The sequence below is a fragment of the Euleptes europaea genome, chromosome 1, assembly GCF_029931775.1.
Source record: "Euleptes europaea isolate rEulEur1 chromosome 1, rEulEur1.hap1, whole genome shotgun sequence".
Classification (NCBI taxonomy): Eukaryota; Metazoa; Chordata; class Lepidosauria; order Squamata; family Sphaerodactylidae; genus Euleptes; species Euleptes europaea.
Genome location: NC_079312.1, coordinates 78,772,983 through 78,796,126, shown reverse-complemented (window position 1 = coordinate 78,796,126; position 23,144 = coordinate 78,772,983). Strand labels below are relative to the sequence as shown.

Sequence of the window (23,144 nt, the reverse complement as noted above, 5' to 3'; positions counted from 1 at the left end):
CCCGTTGGTAGGTTTATACAAGCAGGTGTTGTCCTGTTCTCTTTTAACAGCTTGCATCCTCCTAAGCCTTTTAGCACCCTGATCCAGAAAATGGCAGGACAGTGCTGCAATAGCCTGTTGTGTCAGTGACTGTTGTCATGTAGGCATTGCGCAAGCATTGTGCCCCTAACTAAGTGGCCCTGAAATGGAGGCAGGGACCAAGGTCTGAGTGGGTAGATGTCTGCTCTGTTATCTGACTCCAAGAGGAGTTCAATAAGTTTACGTGCACCTTCTCTGCTGAGAAATTCAGCCCTTCTCTGCACGGCAGTTTTCGCCAGGGTTACTGTGTGTGCAGTAGCCCCTTCTTCTGTTGCTCCTTATGCAAAAAAGGAGGACAGGCTCAGTAAGTCAAAAGTCTCCTGGGAGTGACCGTCTCCTGGGACTCCTTAGCCTGCAGCGGCTGCCTTTTTTGCATGAAGACCCAAAAAGAGGAAGTTAGCAGGGAGAGGAAGTCACCAGTGCTATCTTATATCCTGACTCATCCCTGTGGCAGCCACAACAGCTTGCTGTCTTCAGCAGTCTCTGCTTCACTGGGCTACTGCCTGTTGGGAGCCTGCCCCATGGAGTGTCCTGTGAAGGATGGGATCCTGTATGTCCAACATCTCAAATTTGGGAAGGTATGTAGGGGTATGTGGAGGAGGGGAAGGAGCGGAAGTAGGAAATCCAGTGGCTATTGTGAGTCTCTTCCTATTCAAGAGAGTAGTACCATGATAATGTCCTAGTTCTAGCTATCGTCTCTTAGGGCTTGAGCTTGTGAGTGGCAATTGGAGCCCACAGTAGCAGTCATGTCTGTGCTTCCCACCCCCTTTTTTTCATATCACTGGATTTTTTTTTGCTTGCAGCCAAATGTTCTGTAATCCTTGAGTGTAAATAAACATTAAAATGACAAAATGTACGAATTCAGAGGTATACCCAAAGAATGCATGTGTTTTGTGAGTGGTGTACAATGTTTATAAACGCGTATGCTGCCTGGCCCTGTAGCACTATGCCTTTGAAGGTGGGAGCACTGAAGTATGGTGTTTCTGTAGGTGTGGGAAAACTGCAAGACAGAAATGGGCATTTTTGGTATTGGCAGCAAGGACCTTGCTTGGCTGAGTCCGCCATGTTGCTGTGTCTTGTTGTTTTACGCCAGCGGGTTGGTGGCTCGGGTGTCTCTCCTTGGTTGTCTGTTGTGTTGCAGGTGCCAGTTAGTTAAGCTCAGGTCTCAGACTCCCCAACGGTACAGTCGCATGGGGGGAGAGAGCTTGCAGTGGTGCCTGCCCATGTGGAACGGATGTCTGGGGCGAGAAGAAATGGTTCAGTGGCTCTCGTTTTCGGTCACCTGCCTTACATCTGAGCTAGCAAATGTGAAATTGCAACAGTCATGCCCAAACAGCATTCTAACAATTTGAGGATGTATAGTCTTGCATTAATATTTGGCATTTGTATGGCACATTGCAAGTGTACAAATAGCTCTGTTTACGCTGGGCTGGATCCTGTAGCTGTGTGAGCAAAAGGCCTTATTTTTCCCAGCAATACCTCTGAACACCATGAAGATGATGCTGAGGTTTGGGGGGTGGGGGTCCAAAAAGCCACAAAACGCGGGCAGCTACGGTGAAGGGGGAGAGCAGGCACAATCACCCTTCTCACAACAGCAGAGCCTCTTCCATCAAAGTTATCTCTTTAAATCCTTGCAACAACCCCATAAAGTAGGCCAGTATTTTTATCTCCATATTGCCAAAGCCACTTAATGAGCTTACGGCTGAGATGAGATCTAAACAGGAGATTTCATTCTCGCAGCTTGTTCTTTTGGCTGCTCTGCTACATCAGGGCTTCTTAAACGTTTTCCTCTCGTAACCCCTTTTCGCCCAATAAATTTTTACACAACCCCAGGTATATAAAATAGGTATACAAATCAAACATTTACTGATAATAAATCAGTAAACATTGATGATAAATTTATTTTAAACAACTCTTTGGTATACATATAATTTTACCATTTATTAAAGACGAAAGCAAATTTGCAAACTGATAAGAAGGATGTGCTTGTCTTGCGACCCCCACATTCAGTTACGCGACCCCATATGGGATTGCGACCCACAGTTTAGGAAGCTTTGTGCTACATCACCTATGAGACTGATTACAAAAATCCTTTTCCATATCTGCCTGTGTGTTGGTTTTTGGCAAGTAAAGAATGAAGGTGGTACAACTGTTGACCATTTGGCCATAAAGTGATCAGCTTATATTGCCGACCTGCTGTCTTGATTGTTATGGGCTGCTCAGCAAATCTTGTCATACAGAAGTGGCTTTAACCTGTAGTGAGCCCCGTTGTTATTGGTGAAGTGCCATTCTTCCTCCTGTCTGACTTAGCAGGGGATAGAAGGAGGCAGGAACGCAGGCCAGTGAACTTCCTTGGTACTTGTTGCTGAATTGCTTCCAAACCCCTTTACTATCTCCAGAATGTGCATGAGGCAGCTGGAGCATAAGCTGTGGAACTTGTTTCTCATGTTCCCTGTACAGGCAAGAACTCCACTTGTGGTTCTGACTATTGCAACTCTGTACCTACAAGAAACTAGTCTATCATATTGGTCCTAAGCAAAATGCAAAAATCTACAAGAACAAAATCCATGTATTAGGAGCAACCAAATTGACACAAGCCCTGACCTGGATAGCCTAGGTTAGCCCAATCTTATCAGCTCTCTGAACCTAGCAGGGTTGGCCTGGTCAGTATTTGAATGGGAGACTGCCAAAGAATACGCAGAGGCAGGCACTGATAAACCACCTCTGAACGGCTCTTGCCTTGATAACCCTATGGGGTTGCCATAAGTCTGCTGCGACTTGACAGCAAAAAAAGTCAGCTCGCTTTTAAGTTCGTCAGAACTCTTTTGCAGGCTGGATGACACAAAAATGAAAGGAGGGGGAGAACAGATTTCTCAGATCCCGATCTTCCAACCTGGGTTGAGCAGCAATAAAGATTTAAAATAATGCCTGCTTAGCATTTTGCACAGGATGTTGACAAGACACAGGTCTGAAAATCGAGATATCTGCTACCCCGCATTATTTTGTGCCATCCAGCCTGGTGAAATCAAAAGCTTGCACACTTTTTTTGTGTCATTTTGGTTGATCCTAATAAAAAGGTATAAAGTGGATTTTGTCCTTGCGTTTGTACCTGCCGAAGAAATCCAAATGCCACATTGTTGTGAGTGAGGGTTCACAAACTGACTGGGATTTGCAGTAGTCTGCCATTGTTTTTAGGCTTTCTCACTTTCTGAACCACAAAGTTCATTCTTTTAGTCCCATCTTCTCATTGAGGGAGTTGTACCAGAGATGAGTAGAAGGATAGTAACTGCTCCTATCCAACCTATGTCATTGACGCAGCATCCTAGCACAATATATGGCTTCTTTTGAAAGAGGCAATATCCCTTCTCCCTGTTGACGACAGCTTTTAAAATATTCATTAATTATGTAGTGGAGTATGCTGGATTCGGTCCCTACTGATCATATTTGGTAATTTGGTGTCTGCATTTGTAGCACTCAAGTGGACTTCAAAGTTGTGAAACTGGAATGCATTTGAATAGATTTATTACTTTGCTTCCTTTATCTGTCTGCTGAACTCCAGTTGCAAAAGAAATTGGAATGCTTTGATAAGAAATGGAAGGGGGCAGAGATTGATGGGTGGTAACAGAGAGCCCTAAAGCCATCATCCTTAGGCAGCTTTACATTGTCCTTTCTGAGGTTTACTCTAGACGCTGCCCACACATTATCAGGCTCCCCTGCACATTCATGAGGTCTAGAAACCTGGTTAAAATAAGAGGGGAAACAGATTTCTTAAGGAGGTCGAGAACACTAGCTGCTTTGTCAGATACTTGTACTTGTGTGAAATACATGAAATATAGGCAGAACAATTACTAGGCACAGTAAAGTGCCTCAAAGGGACCTTGGTGTAATCCAAAACCTATATGATAACTTCTCTGATTCCTGGGGCTGAACTGTCCCATGGGCTTCTTCCCAGATCAGGATAGTCACACTTCTGCTTGGGTAATTAGCTAATTTCTGGCAAATGCCACCTACAGTTGCTCCATTCCCAGCACTGCTGCAAGTGCATAAATTCCTCTATGCAGACTGTTCATTATCCAGATTCATGATAACATCTGCAGATCCCTGACTCTGTGCTATTCCCCTTTACCCCCTCACAGAAGATTTGGAGGAAAGTGTGGGCCCAGCTCTTTGCTGATAGCCCCTCTGGTGTTGCACGGCTCGAGTACTTTGAGACACGTGAAGGTGTCGCAGCAGAGAAGGCAACCCTGCGCAAGGGTGAATGCAAAGTGATCCGCCTCTCAGACTGTGTCTCTGTGGAACGGGCTGGCGAACACAGCTCACCCAAGGACTCAGCACCCTTCTACTTGCGCATGATGGCACGCAACTACATTATGGCAGCAGATGAACCAGATGACTGGATAGAGTGTGTCTGCCAACTGGCTTTTCAGGTATTGACTCGGTAACACCTTAATTCAACGGGATTGCCCCTGGGCCTCACAGAACCACAAGGAGATTCCTCTTGCGCATATGTCAACTATGTAAGGCCTGATAAAGGAGCCAACATTCAGCCGAGCAGCTCCTCTCTGAGGTTTCCAATTATCCTAGGGGATTTTCATTTCACTGCTGAGAGATCCTGGATCAGATTGCTCTAGTGACTTAACATTCCCTGACCACTTAATTACAGTGCACTTGTTTTTTTAAGAATAATTTTGTGTTTGAGAGCAGGGGAGGTCCTGAGTGCAATGGTAATGCATAATCCTGCAAATAGCACCATGCCACAATTCTCTAGCCCTAGCCCCGCCAGCACACACACTGTTGACGAATCAATAAGCCATCTGACTCTGAACAGATTGGATAATAAAAAAAGAAGTCCAGGGGCATCTTAAAGACTAACAACATTTATACCAGCATGAGCTTTTGTGAGTCAGATGTGAGTCAGATGCTATGAAGAGGAAATCATTACTGATTTCATAGTATCTGAATAAGAGAAAGCTCATGCTAAAACAAACGTTAGCCTTTAAGGTGTCACTGGACTTCTGTTTTATTTTACTATAGCAGACTAACTTGGTTACCCCTCTGCAGTTAGGAGGGATAACAGCCTAGGATGGGCTATAGGAAAGAGGTAGGAAAACATCTTAAAGAATGCTTTACTCTGGGAATCCAACTCTGAGCATAATCTCTGGGTCAGATATTTTTCTTGTTTGTTCTTTCACAAGTCATTTGCAACCTGTTCCTAAATCATATTAATGGTTTAGGAATAGGCTGTATTAGAAAGTCCAAGTAATTTCAGTGGGACTTGTTTCCAAGCAAGTAGACATTCAATGTGAAAAACGTTAGCAACCTTTTGAAAGTTGGTTCTGCTTATTTCCACGAATAATTAAAATAATAGAGGCTGCCAACTGACCAGAATTGTTGGATGCCAAATGAGATGATGAAATTATGTTGCTCTTTGCACATGAAAAGTTTCTTTTAAACTTTATTTTCCCATATAAATTAATTTAATGCCTAGAGGAAAAAGGTGGTTGGCAGTACCAAATGTGTGTATCAATTAGTGGTCTTAACCAATAAAGAGCGCTATGTGTGGGTTTCTAGAAAAAATATTCCCTAAATTTTCATTAAATACTATTTTATGGCCAAAGCCAAACATTAAAGGCATTCTCTGTAATGAAAGCTTAGTGCGGATAACATTATTAAAAAATTAGGCTAAGCTACATCGCCTATATTTTCATTTGTTTTTGATGTAAATATTAAATGTTATATATTAAATATATATGCTGTGTAGAGTAATTTTACTTACTGGAAGATGTTTGGAATATATAAATTTATGAGCTGGATTAATGATGGGCAAATTAAATATTATATTTCTCTTCAGGAATAAATGGAGGACTAAATACCACTGCTTTTCACAAAATTTCAAATAAACTATTTCTTGAATAAATTGATTAGGATGACAGAAGGTGCATTCTTGAAATCATGGCAGCAAAAACACCACATTCTCTGTCACAGATATGGAAAAATCTGCTAGAGCTAGCTGTGACTGATGTGTTCAAATTTGAGGAAAAGATTTAGAGCAGTCTCTAACTGTGAGAGACTGGAAATACGTGTGAAGAAAAACTGGCAGATGCTTAATTTGGCTCTGAGAGATGGTTGCTATAACATTCATATATAAAGAACAGCCGAAATCTATTAGGTTCCTGAAAGATGTTGGAAATCCAATGGAAAGAAGACAAGATTTTTGTCATTGCTAATGGCAACGTCCAGGAATAAAGCTCTTTTGATATATATGTCATCATGAGTATCTTCAACAAAATCCTCAGTGAATTTGCCTACAGATCCCAAAATCTCTTTGTTGACATTCCTGACAGGGTAAATTGTTAAAGAGAAGGAACAGCTATTGTTTTGCATGATAGTGGTGTCTAAGATTCCTCTTACAAAACAATGGAAGTCCAAAGATACAGGATTAGAGACTAGTTTATAAAAAATTTGGGCTCTTGCAAGTATGAACAAAATATCATGGTTCATGAGTGTTAAGAAAGATCACAAAACAATTTCGGGGGTTGATTTGGTTTAAAAATAATCGGAATTGTAAGCTTTCTAAAGTGCATGTAACCTTTTCTGTGTTATGATTAATTGTTCTGCTAAATTATGAGTAACTGCAATTATCGGATGATTAATCTGAACATTATACTATTTAGGCTTTTCATTGATGTAACGTTTCTATTCATAATTTTTAAAAAGGAAGGGGAATTATTATAATCTCACATATATTAGGAGTGACGCTGAGGGAAGAGACTCCTACAGGGAAATATTTTATTTATACAGCACCTATCAGGTTCTTTACAAAACAAAAGTTAATTAGGTCCCTGCCTCACTGGCTTGCGTTCTAATAGCTATGAGACACAAAGGAAAGGGGAAGTAGGCTGGGGAGATCAGTGTCTTTAGCGGTTAATAGAAATAATCCGGTTTTGGAGTGAATAGATCTGTTTTGCTGTGTTAAAACACAACTGTTGATGGGATCTACGTACATGGAAATCACCCTGGGTTCAGGTTGTTGGGAATAATCAAATATAGTAACAAGGACCATAGCCTTCTTTGTTTCTATACTGTGTCTGAAATGCTATCCTTATGCCATTATCTTTTGTTGTGCATGCAGAGAACGCCTGCTTCATCGAGCACAATAGGTGATACTCCCAAGTTAAAACCCCCAATGGAGGAGAATGTCATCTACTCATCCTGGCAGGAAAGTATGTATGCTGGGCTCTGTGGGTAGGGTAGGGTGAAAAAGCTAGAGCCAAGGGCCTGAAAGGCATGAAACTAGTTTATTGAGCAGCTAGGTTGGAGTGGTACCTGGTTCAGTGGAGGCCGTTCTAGTAAAATACTGCTGAGGAATTTTGCTCTAGCTGGGACTATCATGCGGGTACCAATATTCAGATCAGAGCTGGCCCAAGATCATTTCCACTGAGGCAAAAAATCCACACATGATCTCCGTGGCAGTAAAAATAAAATTGAGAATTTGATTGCAACTTAGCCAAGCTTTCTTCCGTCCTGTTCCATGGTGAATCCACAGCTGAGCTAAGGATTTTAAACTAAGTTTCCAAGTTTTTAATAATTGGACTTACCCAAACCATCTCTCTTTAGGTTATGGTTATATCCCAAGAATGTTGTTCATGCCTCTCAACAATTTGGTTTTAGCATGTGTCTGTGTGACAGACACATTCCTTCAACAGGAGGGGCAGTTGGAGACAAAACATTTCAACATGGATACAAACTTGCTATTTTGGGTGAACTCTGTCTTAAAATTGTAGTAATCATCGGAAGGATTGTGAGTTCATAAGGATGCTCTTTAACGAATGCTTTATGAAACAGAGGATGTCTGTTCAAATGAATAGAGGGGTTCTAAAATAAATACAGCCTACTCTTCTGAAAATAAATACAAGTCCTGAGAATTGCACATTCATAGAATCATAAAATCATAGAGTTGGAAGGGACCACCAGGGTCATCTAGTCCAACCCCCTGCACAATGCAGGAATTTCACAACTACCTCCCACACACACACCCAGCGACCCCTACTCCATGCCCAGAATATGGCCAAGATGCCCTCCCTCACAAGAACTGCCTAAGGTCATAGAATCAGCATGGCTGACAGATGGCCATCTAGCCTCTGCTTAAAAACCTCCAGGGAAGGAGCGCTTACCACCTTCTGTAGAGAAGATAGGATAGCTGATCCCAAAGGTGTCTTGGTTTAGTTTGATAGATGCTGCAATGGTCTCTAGCACCTGCTAGTCATGGTTGGAGGTGAATCCCAGAAGCACAAAGAAGATATGAGTGAGAAGTGAGGATATTGTTGAAAGAATCATGAGAAACGAGAAATAAACAGAGCTGCATGGATTCTTCACAAGCACAACAAAAAAAGTTTCAGAATTCTGAATAGGATTTCCAGTGAGGCTTCAGAGCTCTCTTCATATTCCCCTCTTCATCCGTAGAAGCAGAATAAATTTTACAACATATAACAGTAGATTTTATTACATAAGCAAATGTTGCATGTTTTCTTACTATGACTTCAGCAATCTGGATAAATTATGTAATTTTTCTTGATGCAGAGTTGTTTTCTTTTCAAAAAGCTTAGTAAACAGAGCCATTGGAATGGCTTAAAATCAAGCAAAAAGCCAAGACATCCATAACACTTGATTTCTTGCAATATATCTTTATCAATAGCATGTGAGTTCCCAGTCGTAGTGTTCCAAACAGAGGCGTCTTCCAGGTGTCACCTGAAAGGAAACTACCTGCTGGTGACTTTATCCGAATGCCTGGAGCTGAAGGACTCCCAGTCTGGACAGACTCTTTATACCTGGCCTTATGCCCTCCTCCGTAGATTTGGCCAGGACAAGGTATGTGGCTTCTTCCTCCTTGCTGCTGCCTGAGCCCTCAGTGGTAGCAGGGTAGGCTGCTCAGACTGCTTGGGACAGAAGTTATCAGTCCCCTAATAAGCTACCCTGAGGAGCAGTAAAAACTGCAGAGGGCATCTTGTCCTGCAACCTGTGGCTGGACAGTGCCATGGTTCTCAGTGGGAGTTGTTATCAGGCACTGGTCATGCCTGGAGGCAAACATTCAGTCCAGTAGAGGGGCTACTTAAGGATACACAGGCAGTTGATAGGGGCAACTATCACGCTAAAGCTTCCAACATCAGCTTTGGTCTGCATTTGGATAGCTCTGTCAGCTGAAATGGTCACCTTTCCATTTTTTTCCATCCAGAAGAATAATTTAATTCATAGGGGGCCACCATATGTCGGAAGCGACTTGACGGCACTTATACACACACACACACATATATATTCATTTGACAATATTGGTGGCTAATGTATCTCCCCCCCCTTCCCTCTTTTGTTGCATGCTGTGCATGTAAAGGATATCAGGTCGGATCTCTGACTATCTCCAGAAATAAAGATTTCTGCCCAGATGGACCAGAGGTCTGAATCGGTACAAGGCAGTTATTTCTAAATAAAATCTAAACTATTTCTTCTGTCTGTGACACAAATGAGGATTGCCAGGCTTTCTTTTAGATGTTCCTGGAGAAACTTACACTGAGAGATTCATGTTGGCCAAATATTAGAACCTCTGACATAAGATAATGCCTTTTTGAAAATCATTTTCCCCCTCTCTCCCCAGACCGTGTTTTCTTTTGAGGCAGGGCGCCGCTGCGATTCAGGAGAAGGTCTCTTTACTTTTAACACCATTCGGGCTGCAGAGATCTACAGAGTTGTCTCAGCTGCCATAGACCACCAAAAAGCCACTCTTCTTGAAGCAGAAAAGAAACCTGGGATTTTACCAGCTCAAGACTGTATGCAGAAAGTGGGAGTCTGGTCATGGCCCACCACCACAGAGAGCCTGGAGGAGATGCAATCACTGTATGCAGAAACTCCAAAGGGGACAGTGGAAACGGGATTCCCAATTGTGCATAAGGATAGCCGCTCGGTTTCCCCAGAGAAGGAGACTTCCGAGCCACCCATCATCTATGCCTCTATTGGCAAGAGTTTATTCCAGCCCTGGGCTGAGATAGTACCCAAGGAGCATGGAGATCAGCTCTCAGACCATCTTTATGAGAACCTGTGTTCTCGAGAGCAACATACCTTCGCTCCAAGTTCTCCTAACTTCACCTACAGAGATTCATTGGAGGGTAGGAATAATGATCCATCACCCATCTATGACAACAGTCCTGTAACAAGAACACGCTCAATTAGTTATTCTGGCATGAGCCCCAGTACAGAGGCTGATTCTTCCTCAGAAAGCCAGTGCCACCACTTGCTGCTTTGTCAGGCGACGGAGGGCAGAGGGGAAGGGGAAGGGGAAGCCCTGGTGAATGCTAAGCCCAAGACTAGAGGAGCTGGTGGTTTGAAGCACAAGTTGGTCTCCTTGTTGAGCAGAGATGGAGGAGTCCCGAAGGCATCCAGCAGGAGTATTAGTCCTGTGGACAAGTTGTAATGAACCCTTCAGCTGCAAGGGACCTGTCCTATAGGGCATGAGTCTCTCATCCATTTTTTTCTCCTGTACATTATTATTCTTGAAGTCTTGAGAGGAACAGTCTTTGATCTACAGCAGTGGTTCCCAACCCTTTTTTTGGCCATGTCCCACCTAAGCATCTCTAAAATCCTGATTCCCTCCCCCCTGTGACATTATCACCAGCTGACCGCCGTGTACATTCTGATTTTAATTTTAACAATGTGTATGTCACAATATATATTTATATACTGTATATGAGGCCCCTAGAACCATAAGAAATGCAAAAAAAAAGGTTAAAAACTCATTCTCGAATTGCCCCCCTTAAAAATTAAATTGCCCCCCTGTGGGGCGTGTACCCCACATTGGGAACCACTGATCTACAGTCTCTTAGAACAGGTGGTGGCTTGGGGACAAGTGAACTGAAGCACCTCTCTCTTACTGAATCGTTCTTGGCTAGTTAGAGATGGGAGTGGGAATCGTTCTTTCAGCTGGATCAATGGATATAAAGGAACCTGGGAAATGGGACAGATGTACATTGGTAGGGTTCCCCCCCCCCTTTGTGTCTCAATAAACAATGTTTTTATAGCATCAGGGGTGGTCTTGATTCTATATACCATATGGGGAATAGTGGGTTGTTTAATAATGCTTGGGTCTACTCTTAGTTCTTTACCCTTTTTGTTGTTTGGACAGATATATCTACTGTGGTGCTGAAGAGCCGTCTTCATGACATACTTATGTGTAGACTGCATCACTGTGTGTAGACTGCAGACTGTGTTTATATAATATGGGAGGGAGGGATAGTTCAGCGGAAGAACACATGCGTTTACATGTCCTAAGTTCAGTCTTTGGCATCTTGGATAGCAGGGGATGGGAAAGAATTTTGTCTGCCTGAGACCTTGGAGAGTTGGTGCCCTATTAAATCATGCTGATGTATATAAAAATCCTCACTGGGCGCAGATTATTTATTTGATACTGTTGTGCATTTGCCTTATCCTGTTTCCACTAGAGGGCAATATACCCCTTGCATTAGATCAATTGTTAGCTTGCTTCAGCAAATATCCTAGATAGAGAAAAACACATTAGGGCCTACTGCTGACTAGCCAATCAGGTGTGAATTGCTGTTACATACAAAATGGTGTAGCTGCAGCTGGATTGTGTGCTGTTGTAAGGAGGGTAGCCATTGTAAAAAATCAATTCCACAGTTTAAATAGTGGAATGACAGACAACACAGCTAGATTCTGGTTTCCTTCGTCTCATTTTCAAATACTGGAATCTAGCTGTATTTGTCATTCCAATATTTAAACAGTGGAATTGATTCTTTACAATAAATAGGAAATGGCTACCCTCCTTACAGCAGCACACAATTGATCAGATATCATCTTGCACAAGTTTTCCTGGAGAGAGTGAAATATTAATATTTTAAATAGAATAGATTCCAAAACTTTATGGAGCAAATGGGACAATGTTTTAAGGCAGCATTGACTCATCTATTCGGTAAACAGGACATGTATCCCAGGAAGCATCACTGTGTAGGGGTGGGGTAGAATGGGGTCTAATTCCAAAGGAAAGTGCAGAAATTGTGCAGAGTGCAATGAAAGGCCATTATACTTTATTGTCTGGCACTCACTGTAAGGAGCTCTTTGTGAAAGTGGGATTGTGTTTTATGTTTAACTACAACTATTTGGATTAAACAATCTGTCAGCAGAAGATATTGATGGTTATGGATCTTTCCACTTTTCTCTTCCCCCTCCTCCCACAGTAGTCTCCTTTCCAACCCCTGGAAGGTCACAGGACTTTCATAAACTAATCGTCACACAGGTTGGGAGCTGCCTTGAGGCGGCAGAAGAGAGGGAAATCGCTTCATCTTCCTCAATGGCGCTCTGTGGGACTTGCACTGGAACTAACCCAGTGATTCATATGGAACATCACATAATCTTTCATGGATCAGTGCCCAATATGTCAAATACGTGAAGTGGTGTCCCAAGTTGACAAGTTTATATATGTGTCCATCATAGATAACAGGGTAGGGTGGTGGTTGCAAACAGAGGGATGAAAAGGGCACTAAATGAAAAATTGTAGCAATAGGTCGTCATATTTTTACAGAGAGTCCAAATGCATACAAGAATTTTTGTTTCAAAATGCACATATCCAATTGTATTCCATTAAATTATTTGGATTTGCTTAAAATACAGAGCTGTGGCATTCTGAAACATGAACTGGATCTTAAAATATAAGCCATCTGGCAGCTGTACAATAAAGGGGGTCTCTTTCACAATGAGGCTGTTCTGTTAACAGGCGGCTACACTGAACACATGGGGTGGAAGAGGGATTTCCCTTTTGGCGCCATCTGAGGATAATAATGGAGCCACTTCCTGCTTCATTTCACTAAGCAAATCCAGATGTGCTCTTTGAATAGAAGCAGCAGGCAGCTTGCTGTAAACAATTCCAGGCCTCAGTCAAAAGGATGACAGGCCCAGCTCTGCCAATGCAGTAGCCTTATTCGGAGGTTCCAGGGGAAGCTTTTCCTCAATAATCAATCACACAACAGCAGATTGGACAAATGTGTGCATTGTGTGAAAGAGAAGAGGGAGCGCCCCTAAGACTTATTACCCTGGTCTGGCCTTTGGACAATAGGGGCAGCCTAGTTGTTGCAGCCTTTCTGGACTCTGATCAGTTACAATTCAGTGCTAGTAAAATGTTTTTATTTGCAAGATGGTTTTCATTCAAATGGTGATGAAAACTAAAACGTAGGCGGAGGCTGTATGATAGCTGCAGTGTCACCTTTTATCCAGCAGAAGGAGGTAGTTGACTAGCTTCCAATCCTTTGCCTTATACTATAGGTCCAATAGACACGGGTTGATTTGGCTGCCGCTGATGGAAGGGAGGCAAGAGCTACTTGCATTTTAGGGTAAAATTCAATAAAAATGCAAAAATCTGATTCCCGAGTAACCACTGACACCTGAAGAACTGGGCCCAGTGACTACCTGAGTTGCTGAGGAGGGCAGGGAATGGGCTTCTCCTCCTTCATCCCATGTGTGCTGCTGTTTGTAGGATCTACCCCATTTCCTCCATTATTTTCATCTGTAAATCACATTTTCCTGCCTTTACTGCAAGGAACTCAGAGTAGAGAACCTGATTCTCCTTTCCCCATTTTATCCATACAACAGCCCTGCAAAGTAGGTGAGACTGAGATGCGAATGACTAGTCCACACACCAATCCTCTTGGCAGCATGGAGATTTGAACCTGATGTTCCCAGGTTCTAATCCATTTCCCTGACCACTATACAATGCTGGCCTCCTTTTCTGCCCCTTTTCAGCATCACTTTTTCTTGATTTGCAGTTTCCATTAAAGTGGGACTGAATCAGAGTTAATGCTTTGGTTCCAGAATATATTTTTTTAGGTTCTGGAAGATATTCACCTCAAGATAACATACAGCAAGCATAAGGAGAGGCTTTTTCCTCACCACTGCGTAGCTGTAGCCAGCAGCTGCCCAGTAAAGAGAAGGCTCCCAAGACGGATACCATATATTTTCCTGGTAAGCATGAATTAAATAGTACCAGAAAAGAAGGGGGAACAATAAATCAAAACACACCAATGAGAACAGAATTCCTCCTCTTGTACCTCTATGCAGGTCTCCATCACCCTCCCACCTTTCAAGCTGGTGCTGGTGTTCAGCCATATTGGGAAACTACGCAGGTACTTATTCCATGTCATTGGACATCTTTGACAGAATCTGTTCTTTAACCATGCTCTCCGCTGTGAATCAAGTCAAAGCCTGTCCTCTTTCACATATGCATCCAATCTTGAGGAGAATTTGGAAAGGCTGCATGGATTTAGATGCCTGAAGTTAGTACATAGCCATAAAACTCTGCTACAATGTCCTTTTTCTATTGTTTCTGGTCTGGTTGATGAAGAACAGCTGATAGAAGCTGAACTTGGTCAAGAAGTATAGGTCTTTGATGGAAAGGAGAGAGGCGGACTAGAATTGATAGCCTACATGTCACCCTCTCCTCTAGCAGGCTGACATGTATGACTAGTCAGTTAAAACTTGGGAGTCCTTTCAGTTTCTTAATTGCTGTGATGCTAAACTTAGCATTGGAATTGTCCAGCTGACTAAGGACTGCTTTCCAAACACACAAACTCTTGACACTTGCGGATTGTATGAGCTGGCTGTACTGAAAAATATGCTTGAAGAGATGTGAGGCAATATTTAAGTTTTGTGTCTTGTCACTCAAACATGCAAGAGGCTACTGCATATGCTGCAATCCTCTAGTGATGCACTTTACTGTATTGACCAATGCTCAGACATTTATGACGACACCCCCCAGCCCAGAACTGTTACTTTTACACAAAATGGGGCCTAAGCTTTTTAGTTCCTGATTTGTCTATGATGTTACATGGGCCTGGATTCAATTCTTAACCTTTACAACACAACATGCCCAGATACGTTGTTCATCATTTATATTGCAGGAGAAGATACACCTCCCAGGAGGAGAGTGTTTAGGTTACACTTGCCGTGGACATCCAGTGCACAGAGATCTTTATTTCCAGCAGTAACAAGTACAAGGTATTTTGAGTCAGGCATATTGGTTACATAAACATTTGTTCTCTGCTAGGAAAAAGATGGCTCTCTGCTAGGAAACATTTGTTCTCTGCTAGGAAAAAAATGGAGAAAATGGCTGCTTTGGCAATTGGATTCTATGGCATTGAAGTCCCTCCCCTCCCCAAACCCCACCCTCCTCAGGCTCTGCCACAAAAACCTCCCGCTAGTAGTGAAGAGGGACCTGGCAACCCTATTTGTAATGTTATTTTTGAGGTACATGACCAGAGTTGTACACATTATTCCAAATAAGGCCACACCACAGATCTATGCAGGTAGGTAAAGGTAAAGGTCCCCTGTGCAAGCACCGGGTCATTCCTGACCCATGGGGTGACGTCACATCCCGAAGTTTCCTAGGCAGACTTTGTTTACGGGGTGGTTTGCCAGTGCCTTCCCCAGCCATCTTCCCTTTACTCCCAGCAAGCCGGGTCCTAATTTCACCGACCTCGGAAGGATGGAAGGCTGAGTCAACCTTGAGCCGCCTACCTGAACCTGACTCCCGTCAGGATCGAACTCAGGTCGTGAGCAGAGCGTGGACTGCAGTACTGCAGCTTACCACTCTGCACCACAGGGCTTCTATACAGGAGCACTATAATATTGGCTGTTTCATTTTCATTCCTTCTCCTATGCCAGGAGCCAACACTCAGTTCCAACCCTGCCTTGACTGCTCGAGCTGAGGACAGCCAGGGCCCAGGCTCACCCGTGCAAGGAAGGCTGGGAGAGTGAGGTGGCTAGGACCCAGGCAGATGAAACCAACACAACCAAGAACAAGGGCAGGGAGCTAGGCAGCAGCGGGGAGGGTCATGGTCAGAAGGCAAGGCTGAGTTCAGACTGAGAGAGAGAAACTAAGAGGTAGCCCTGAGCAGCAAGGGGAAGGAGCAGGGCAGGGAGACAAGCAACAGGGGTAAGGCAGGAAAGGCTTCCCTTTCCTTTAATAGTCTTCCAGGTGGAAGGGGATGGGAGATGGGCCAGCTGGGTGGGGTGGGGTGAGGGAACCCTATAAAATGGAAGGGGCACCTAATTTGGTCAGGGAGGAAGCAACAGACTGAGCTCAGATGAGAGAGCGAGAGCGCACACGTGTGTGTCAGTTTGGGAAAGGAAGAGGACCAGTGTGCTGGAATTCCCACTGTTTCCCATCTCCCAGGCTGGTGAGCCAGTTGCTGTCTTTGGTGGTGAGACGGTGGGCAGCAGGGAGACAGTCTGGAGGGTGGGGGAGCCTCCCATTTTAATAACCCCCCAGCCTGGAGTTAGTCTTTTTCACTGCTACTACACACTGGGTCGACATTTTAATTGAGATGTCTACCACAACACCTTTTCCCTGTCAGTTTCAGCAATTTCAGACTCTGTTCACATAAAGTTGGGATTTTTTTTTGTTCCAGTGTGCCTCACCTTACGCTTACCTACATTAAACTTCATTTGTCACATTGTTGCCCATAGTGAAGGGAAAATGTACACATGGTTGCTCCATTGCTGCTATTAACACCTCTGTATTTCCAGGAGTAATGAGAACTACATGGAGAATCATCTGGTGATGTTATTTACCTCCATGTCATGAAGAGCTTCAACAGCCTTTTTCTGTATGTTCAGCTTTGATTAACAGGATTGGAGGATTTTCCTCCAAGCCTCTTGGCAGCCCTACTTATCATATACATTTTGAGCCACAGGACCAAAAAGTCTGCAGGAGAAGGAAGTGAATGAGACAGGATAGTTTCAGAAGGGGTTGTATTAACAGTATGGAGATGAAAGTCTATGATGCTTTGATAAATCAAAGCATCAGCTTGTGATATAGTCATTTGACTTGTCCCTCAACTCTTGATGAGTTGAAGTCTGGGACCAAGTACAATTACCGTAATGTGAAAATTGTAACTGGGGGAGGGTGAGTACCTGGAGGAACTGTACCCTCTTAGCTGCTAGCTGGCCACTGGCATCCTCTTATTGCAGCAAAAGCAATAACTGCTTCGTACAACTTGCATGTGCATGTAGAAATCCTTGTGCATTGTCCCTATTGGGGAGGGGCTGTAGCTTAGTGGTAGAGCATCTGCTTGGCATGTAGAAGGTCCCAAGTTCAATCCCCGGCATCTCCAGTTAAAGAGACCGGTCAAGTAGGTGATGTGAAAGAGCTCTGCCTGAGACCCTGGAGAGCCGCTGCCGGTCTGAGTAGACAATACTGACTTTGTTGGGCCAAGGGTCCGATACAGTATAAGGCAGCTTCATGTGTTCATATGAAAACCAAGCTAATAAAACTAGTTTGGATTTAAATATCTGTATTCGCTTAAATTAAATTAGTAAATCTGTATTAAAGGGGAAACACTATCGGTATATTTGAAGACCAACCTGTTGTTTCTACTTTGTTTTTTTATCTATTGAGTGCTCTTCAAGCATATCTGACCTTACAATCCATGATATTGGTGCTTTTTTGTTGTTGTTTTTAAAGCGCTAGTACTCATATATAAGGTTGCTCCAATTTTCACCAATTCCCTCCTCAGTACTTCGGAGAGCCCTGAAAAGATGGTGCTGGTACTCCATGCCAGTGAGTATTGTCACAAAATAAGTGCATGATGTGATTTAATAGTTTTCAACCTTTATATCAGTAAGGTCAGTATCCTGTACTTTACGCAGACAATGTTAGGGACTTGCTGTGGTGACCAGGGATGGGGGCAGTTGAGACTTCTTTGGAAAGATAACAATGTCTGGAAAAAAAAACTACTAACACAGACCTCTGACATCAAGGAAATGAACAGTTTGAGCAGAAGTTACTTTCACTATCTGAACTGTGACACTGTTCACAGCTAGGGGATGTGGGAGTACTGGAACCCAGCCCCTCCAGTTCACCCACAGCACCTTATCCCATGCAAGATACTGTCAAGTGTAAAGGCATCCTTTTAGCCCAGCTTCCAGAGTGTGGTTGGGCTTCTTAACTGGGTGATGCCATCCTAGCCCCCTCAGTATAGGTGCAAAGGAGGTGGTTTTCTTGAGGGATGTCAGAGTCGGACCACTGAAATCAGCAAGAAGCCATCTTTTGATTCCTTGAGGGGAGACTCTATCATTGCTGGTCTGTCACACCCTCATCCTTTCCAAATGAGACCAACCCAGTTTGCTTTTCACAAGTTTTTGCTTTTGATTAAAACAACCATTTAGCACCGCATGTGGATTAAAGAAAAGCATGTTACCAGAAGCTACATACAAAGAAGTAGAGTAGGGAGGCAGAGCATTGCTAAATCTGGTGGTTTACCTCCCATCGTGAGAAACTTGGCAGCTGTCCTGAGACAGATGTTGTGAGGCCTCACCTGTTGCTTTCAACTACCACCTCCTTGATCTTTTCTCTTCTGTGTATATATTGGAGCCAATGGACCACAGCTAGACTTTGATGGAAGGGCCATGGCTCAATGGTAGAGCACCTGCTTGGAATGCAGAAGATTCCAGGTTCAAACCCTGGCATCTCCAATTAAAAGAACCCAGGTAGTAGGTGATGTGAAAGACCTCTCTATGAGACCCTGGAGAGCCAATTCCTGAGTAGACAATACTGACTTTGATGGACCAATGATCTGATTCAGTATAAGACAGATGAATGTATTGATATGATTCTTCCTTTCCCCTGGCCCTGGAAACTTTTTTTAAGATACTGGTGCTGGGTACTCTTGGATATATCACTGGATAGAACTAGATTATTTCCAAATTCATGTGTTAGCGTTGTTTATTTTTACAAGTCAGCAGTATCACATGGTTTGAGATTTCAGCCCCTTTCTAACATAGGCTAGTGACTGTTTATGCATCTAAGCTATGAATAACTGCATTCTGCCTTAAATAGAAGAGAAAGTGACTGGAGATTTCCACAGCGAGAGGCCAGAGCAGTTGCCTTATTCAGCTTTGGAGGCACTTTGGCTCAGATACATCCCCTGCATTTATGATGGGTTTTGATAGTTGTCCTAAAGAGGCAATTTGTAGAACGTCTGCACTGATCCAGTCTAGCTGGTGAACTTCTGGTGTATCTTGAGGGAATTGTTGTGTACTTGTGTGAGCTGCTTCTTTATGTGTATACAAGACCATTTCTTGGTTCATTCTAATTGGCAGTATTCTTATCGTCACAGCTTTGCTTACCAGCGAACTTAAATGTTGAAAACATGCAGCAGCAGCTTTGGGCTGTTCAGAATGCTTTTTTCATGTATAAATTTAGAATGACTGAGGATATACCTTATTTAGTGGAAAAGAAGATGACCCTGAGTGTAAGATGACTCCCCCCCCTCAAAATGTTATACCCAAAAAATTATTACTGGACATAATTGTGATTTGTACGTGAATGTAAGACAACCCCCTATTTTTTTAATGGTTTCCTGAAAAAACAAAACCATTTGTTGTATTTGAGTAAATACAGTAAAATTGCAACATTTGCAACAGCAAAAACAAATTTGTAAAAAAGGGCACAGTTTCTTGACACCAATATGTTGGTCTCTTCACTTTTTATCACTGGAGATCCTTAAAAAGAGTTAGGGGGATTCTTTTCCTCTACATTGTTCTTAGTTTTTCTGCACTTTTTTTTTAAATTGAACTTTTGTGGGGAGGGTCGGTTGGTGATAGCTACAGCAAGTACTTTAATGTACTTTGTTATCCAGAACACTAAAGTGTTCTTTTGTAAATATGCACACATGTTGAGGTGCAAAGGATTAATATTGTTGCTTGGAATTTCTAACAAAGCCTTCCCCACCCTACCCTTTAGAAAAATATTTCTTGTGGCAGACTGCCCTAGAAGTGTAAGTGGAGAAAAAAGCACTGGCATAAAATATGGATCACAGTTGGCTGTTGGCCTTGTAGAACAGAGCAGTGTCTAGTTTTCAGACGTTAACAAGCCAAACAGACTTATATTTTACCAATTTACATCTATATTATGTTGGTATAACTGTCGTGACTCCCACAAAGAAACCCAGACGCCGTAGTTTTCTGATGCTACTGAAAATTCCTGTTAGAAAGCTTAATTTTCTACACAATCCCAGCATTCTATGTCTGAAAGCCATAACTTCAACATAAGGTTTGAAGCTGATCTGCAATTGGTCAAAGAGACATGCAGTTGGTCATGGAGGCTCAGTAGGGTTGCCAACCTCCAGGTACTAGCTAGAGATCTCCTGCTATTACAACTGATCTCCAGTCGATAGAGATCAGTTCACCTGGGGAAAATGGCCACTTTGGCAATTGGACTCTATGGCATTGAAGTCCCTTCCCTCTCCAAACCCTGCCTTCCTCAGGCTCTGCCCCAAAAACCTCCCTGCGGTAGCAAAGAGGGACCTGGCAACCCTCAGGCTCAGTATCAACAAGTGTTTTTTTTTTACCTCCCTAGGCCTAAGGAATTGGGCAGTCACTCTTGTTAAACGAGACCAACTTCTGTGCAATCTAAAATGTGCCCTGGAAGCCTATACAATGTTTCAGAAGATTATACGGCACATTGTCTGGTTTTGTGGAAAATTGCTCATAGTGGAAATAGTGCGCAAGCCTCAACTTGCTCATCTCTTTCACCACAACCCCCCAAAAAAAATATTGTCGAAGGCTTTCACGGTCAGAGTTCATTGGTTCTTGTAGGTTATCTGGGCTGTGTAACCGTGGTCTTGGAATTTTCTTTCCTGAAGTTTCGCCAGCAACTGTGGCAGGCATCTTCAGAGGATTAACATGCCTGCCACAGTTGCTGGCGAAACGTCAGGAAAGAAAATTCCAAGACCACGGTTACACAGCCCGGATAACCTACAAGAACCCAAAAACAAAATTCACAATATAACTTTAAAGAACCAACCAAAACTGCAAAATACATTGTGCAAGCTTTTCAGTTCTCCAGAACTCTTCATCGGACAGAACTCAACAACCTAGGGTTGCTAACCTCCAGGTACTAGATGGAGATCTCCTGGTATTATAAATGGTCTCCAGGTGACAGAGATCAGTGCCCCTGGAGAAAATGGCTGCTTTGGCAATTGGACTCTATGGCATTGAAGTCCCTCTCCAAACTGTGCCCTCCTCAGACTCCACCCCCAAAACCTCCTGCTGGTGGCGAAGAGGGACCGGGCAACCCTACAACAACCTACACAAGGAATTAAAAATATAACATGGATTTTGTGCTTGGATTTTGTTATGCAAAACTGGATTTTGCTACTTAAAATTTTTTTTTCAGCACAGTGAGTGTCCCTTACATTGTGTCGCTGAGGTTATCTATACTGTTGACACTGCCCTGTATAGCTTAGATTCTGAGTGAGGTATTGTGTGTTCTTGTTCTGTAAACATAAGTCTGAAAGTTCAGATGGTGGTTAAAGTTTGAATAGAGAGATCCCTTACATTCAAACTTTGCCTTTCATTGAGTCTTTTAAACCAGACAGGGACTAGTGGAGGGAAAGCATTCCATTCCATTCCTTTCCTTGTCCTAGTACTGGTAATATTCAGTTCATAAATACTTTTGTGGTCTGAAACCATGTAAGAATGGGTGATGACAACAGGATGAGCAAATCTGTCACTAATAAGTGGGAGAAACGGTGTAAGCGTTGCGTCATTCATGAAGGGATGTGCCCATCACTTTCCATTCCTGATGTACGGGTTTCCACAAAGTATCATGTTGGCTCTGTTGACTTTGGAAGCTGAAACAGGAATTTCCCATGCTCACAGTTCAGCTTTTTAGAGTGTTTTCAGGAGACAGGTCAGAACTGTAGACAGAAAGTGTGTGTGTGTGTAAAAAAGGATGGCAATCATAGTCTCCCCCCCCCAAAAAAACAGGTAAGGCAATAATTCTAATTAATATCCACAACTGTGTTAGTTTATCAAAATTACTTTTAGTAAAATGTACTGCACCTCCTCCACACCACAGCCCAGTAGATAGCTACTGCCAATTAGGGTTGTCAACCTCCAGGTAGTAGCAGGAGATCTCCTGCTATTACAACTGATCTCCAGCCGATAAAGATCAGTTCACCTGGAGAAAATGGCCGCTTTGGCAATTGGACTCTATGGCATTGAAGTCCCTCCCCTCCCCAAACCCCAGCCTCCTCAGGATCCACCCCAAAAACCTCCCACCAGTGGCGAAGAGGGACCTGGCAACCCTACTGCCAATGCCAGGTGCTTCCTGGTATGATGTGCAGAGCAGCTCATACCTGAAGGTTGCTGAACAGTCATGGGATGTTCACTGGGGTGGCTAAGGGAATGTCGAGAGGGCTGGGCCCCAGTGGGTCATCCCATAGCGTTAGGTGGTTCTTCAGAGAAAGCTGAAATCTATTTCGAAAGGAAACTGAGTTGGAAGATGTACCCGTTACCATGTGGGATTTGGAGTGACTGTTGCTGGCTTTATGTGACCATAGAATTTGTGTCTAATTGTGATTAGTTTTGGGGATTGGTGTGATGACATATGGCTCTTGAATGTCTTGCATGATTGCAGGCTAGTCACCCATGAAATGCTATGGTAGTTAAAGCAGATGCCTAGGCTTAGATGGATCAATGGTTTAGCTTAGTATAAGGCAGCCTAATATGTTCATATGACAGCTAGCAGCCCCATGAGTGGAAAAACAGGATGTGTTTGTAACAGTGTTTACGAAGATCATGTCATGTGAGGACATGAATCTTTCCCTTTGTGGACTGCATAATTCACGTTGGCATTATAATTCCGCTTCTTTACCTGCAGTGTGGACTACTGGGATATTGGCATAACCTGCTGTGCATGCATATGGGTATTGTGTAGCAAGAGGAGACCTTAACACACTGAGAGGTAGGCATGCCAGAGCCCTGAATTCCACCCCCACTCCGCAGCCACTCATTTTTTTTTCTATTTCCCTATTTAGATATATAATCTCACCTTTTGAAAAGAAGCCATCTGCCAAAAGTTTAATTTACTCGGCTCTGGAAACCTGTTTTCAAAGACCTGAGCCATGTGAACTAGTGCTTCCGAGCAAAGATAGTGCGAAGAATTTTGACACTAGAGAGATTTCCGATTGAGTGGCCATTTATGCACGGGAGGTTTTGCCTTGGATTTGCCG

General features: G+C 43.2%; 1 protein-coding gene across 1 annotated transcript; it reads left to right on the top strand.

Moving 5' to 3' along the window:
- The first annotated feature begins 394 nt into the window (after positions 1 to 394).
- Positions 395 to 10,552, top strand: DOK3 (docking protein 3). The gene is made up of 5 exons (XM_056863641.1): positions 395 to 656; positions 4,215 to 4,505; positions 7,211 to 7,301; positions 8,774 to 8,946; positions 9,725 to 10,552. The coding sequence occupies exons 1-5, from the start codon at positions 453 to 455 to the stop codon at positions 10,535 to 10,537; spliced, it is 1,572 nt and encodes a 523-aa protein (XP_056719619.1). The 5' UTR covers positions 395 to 452; the 3' UTR covers positions 10,538 to 10,552.
- Positions 10,553 to 23,144: the final 12,592 nt, after the last annotated feature.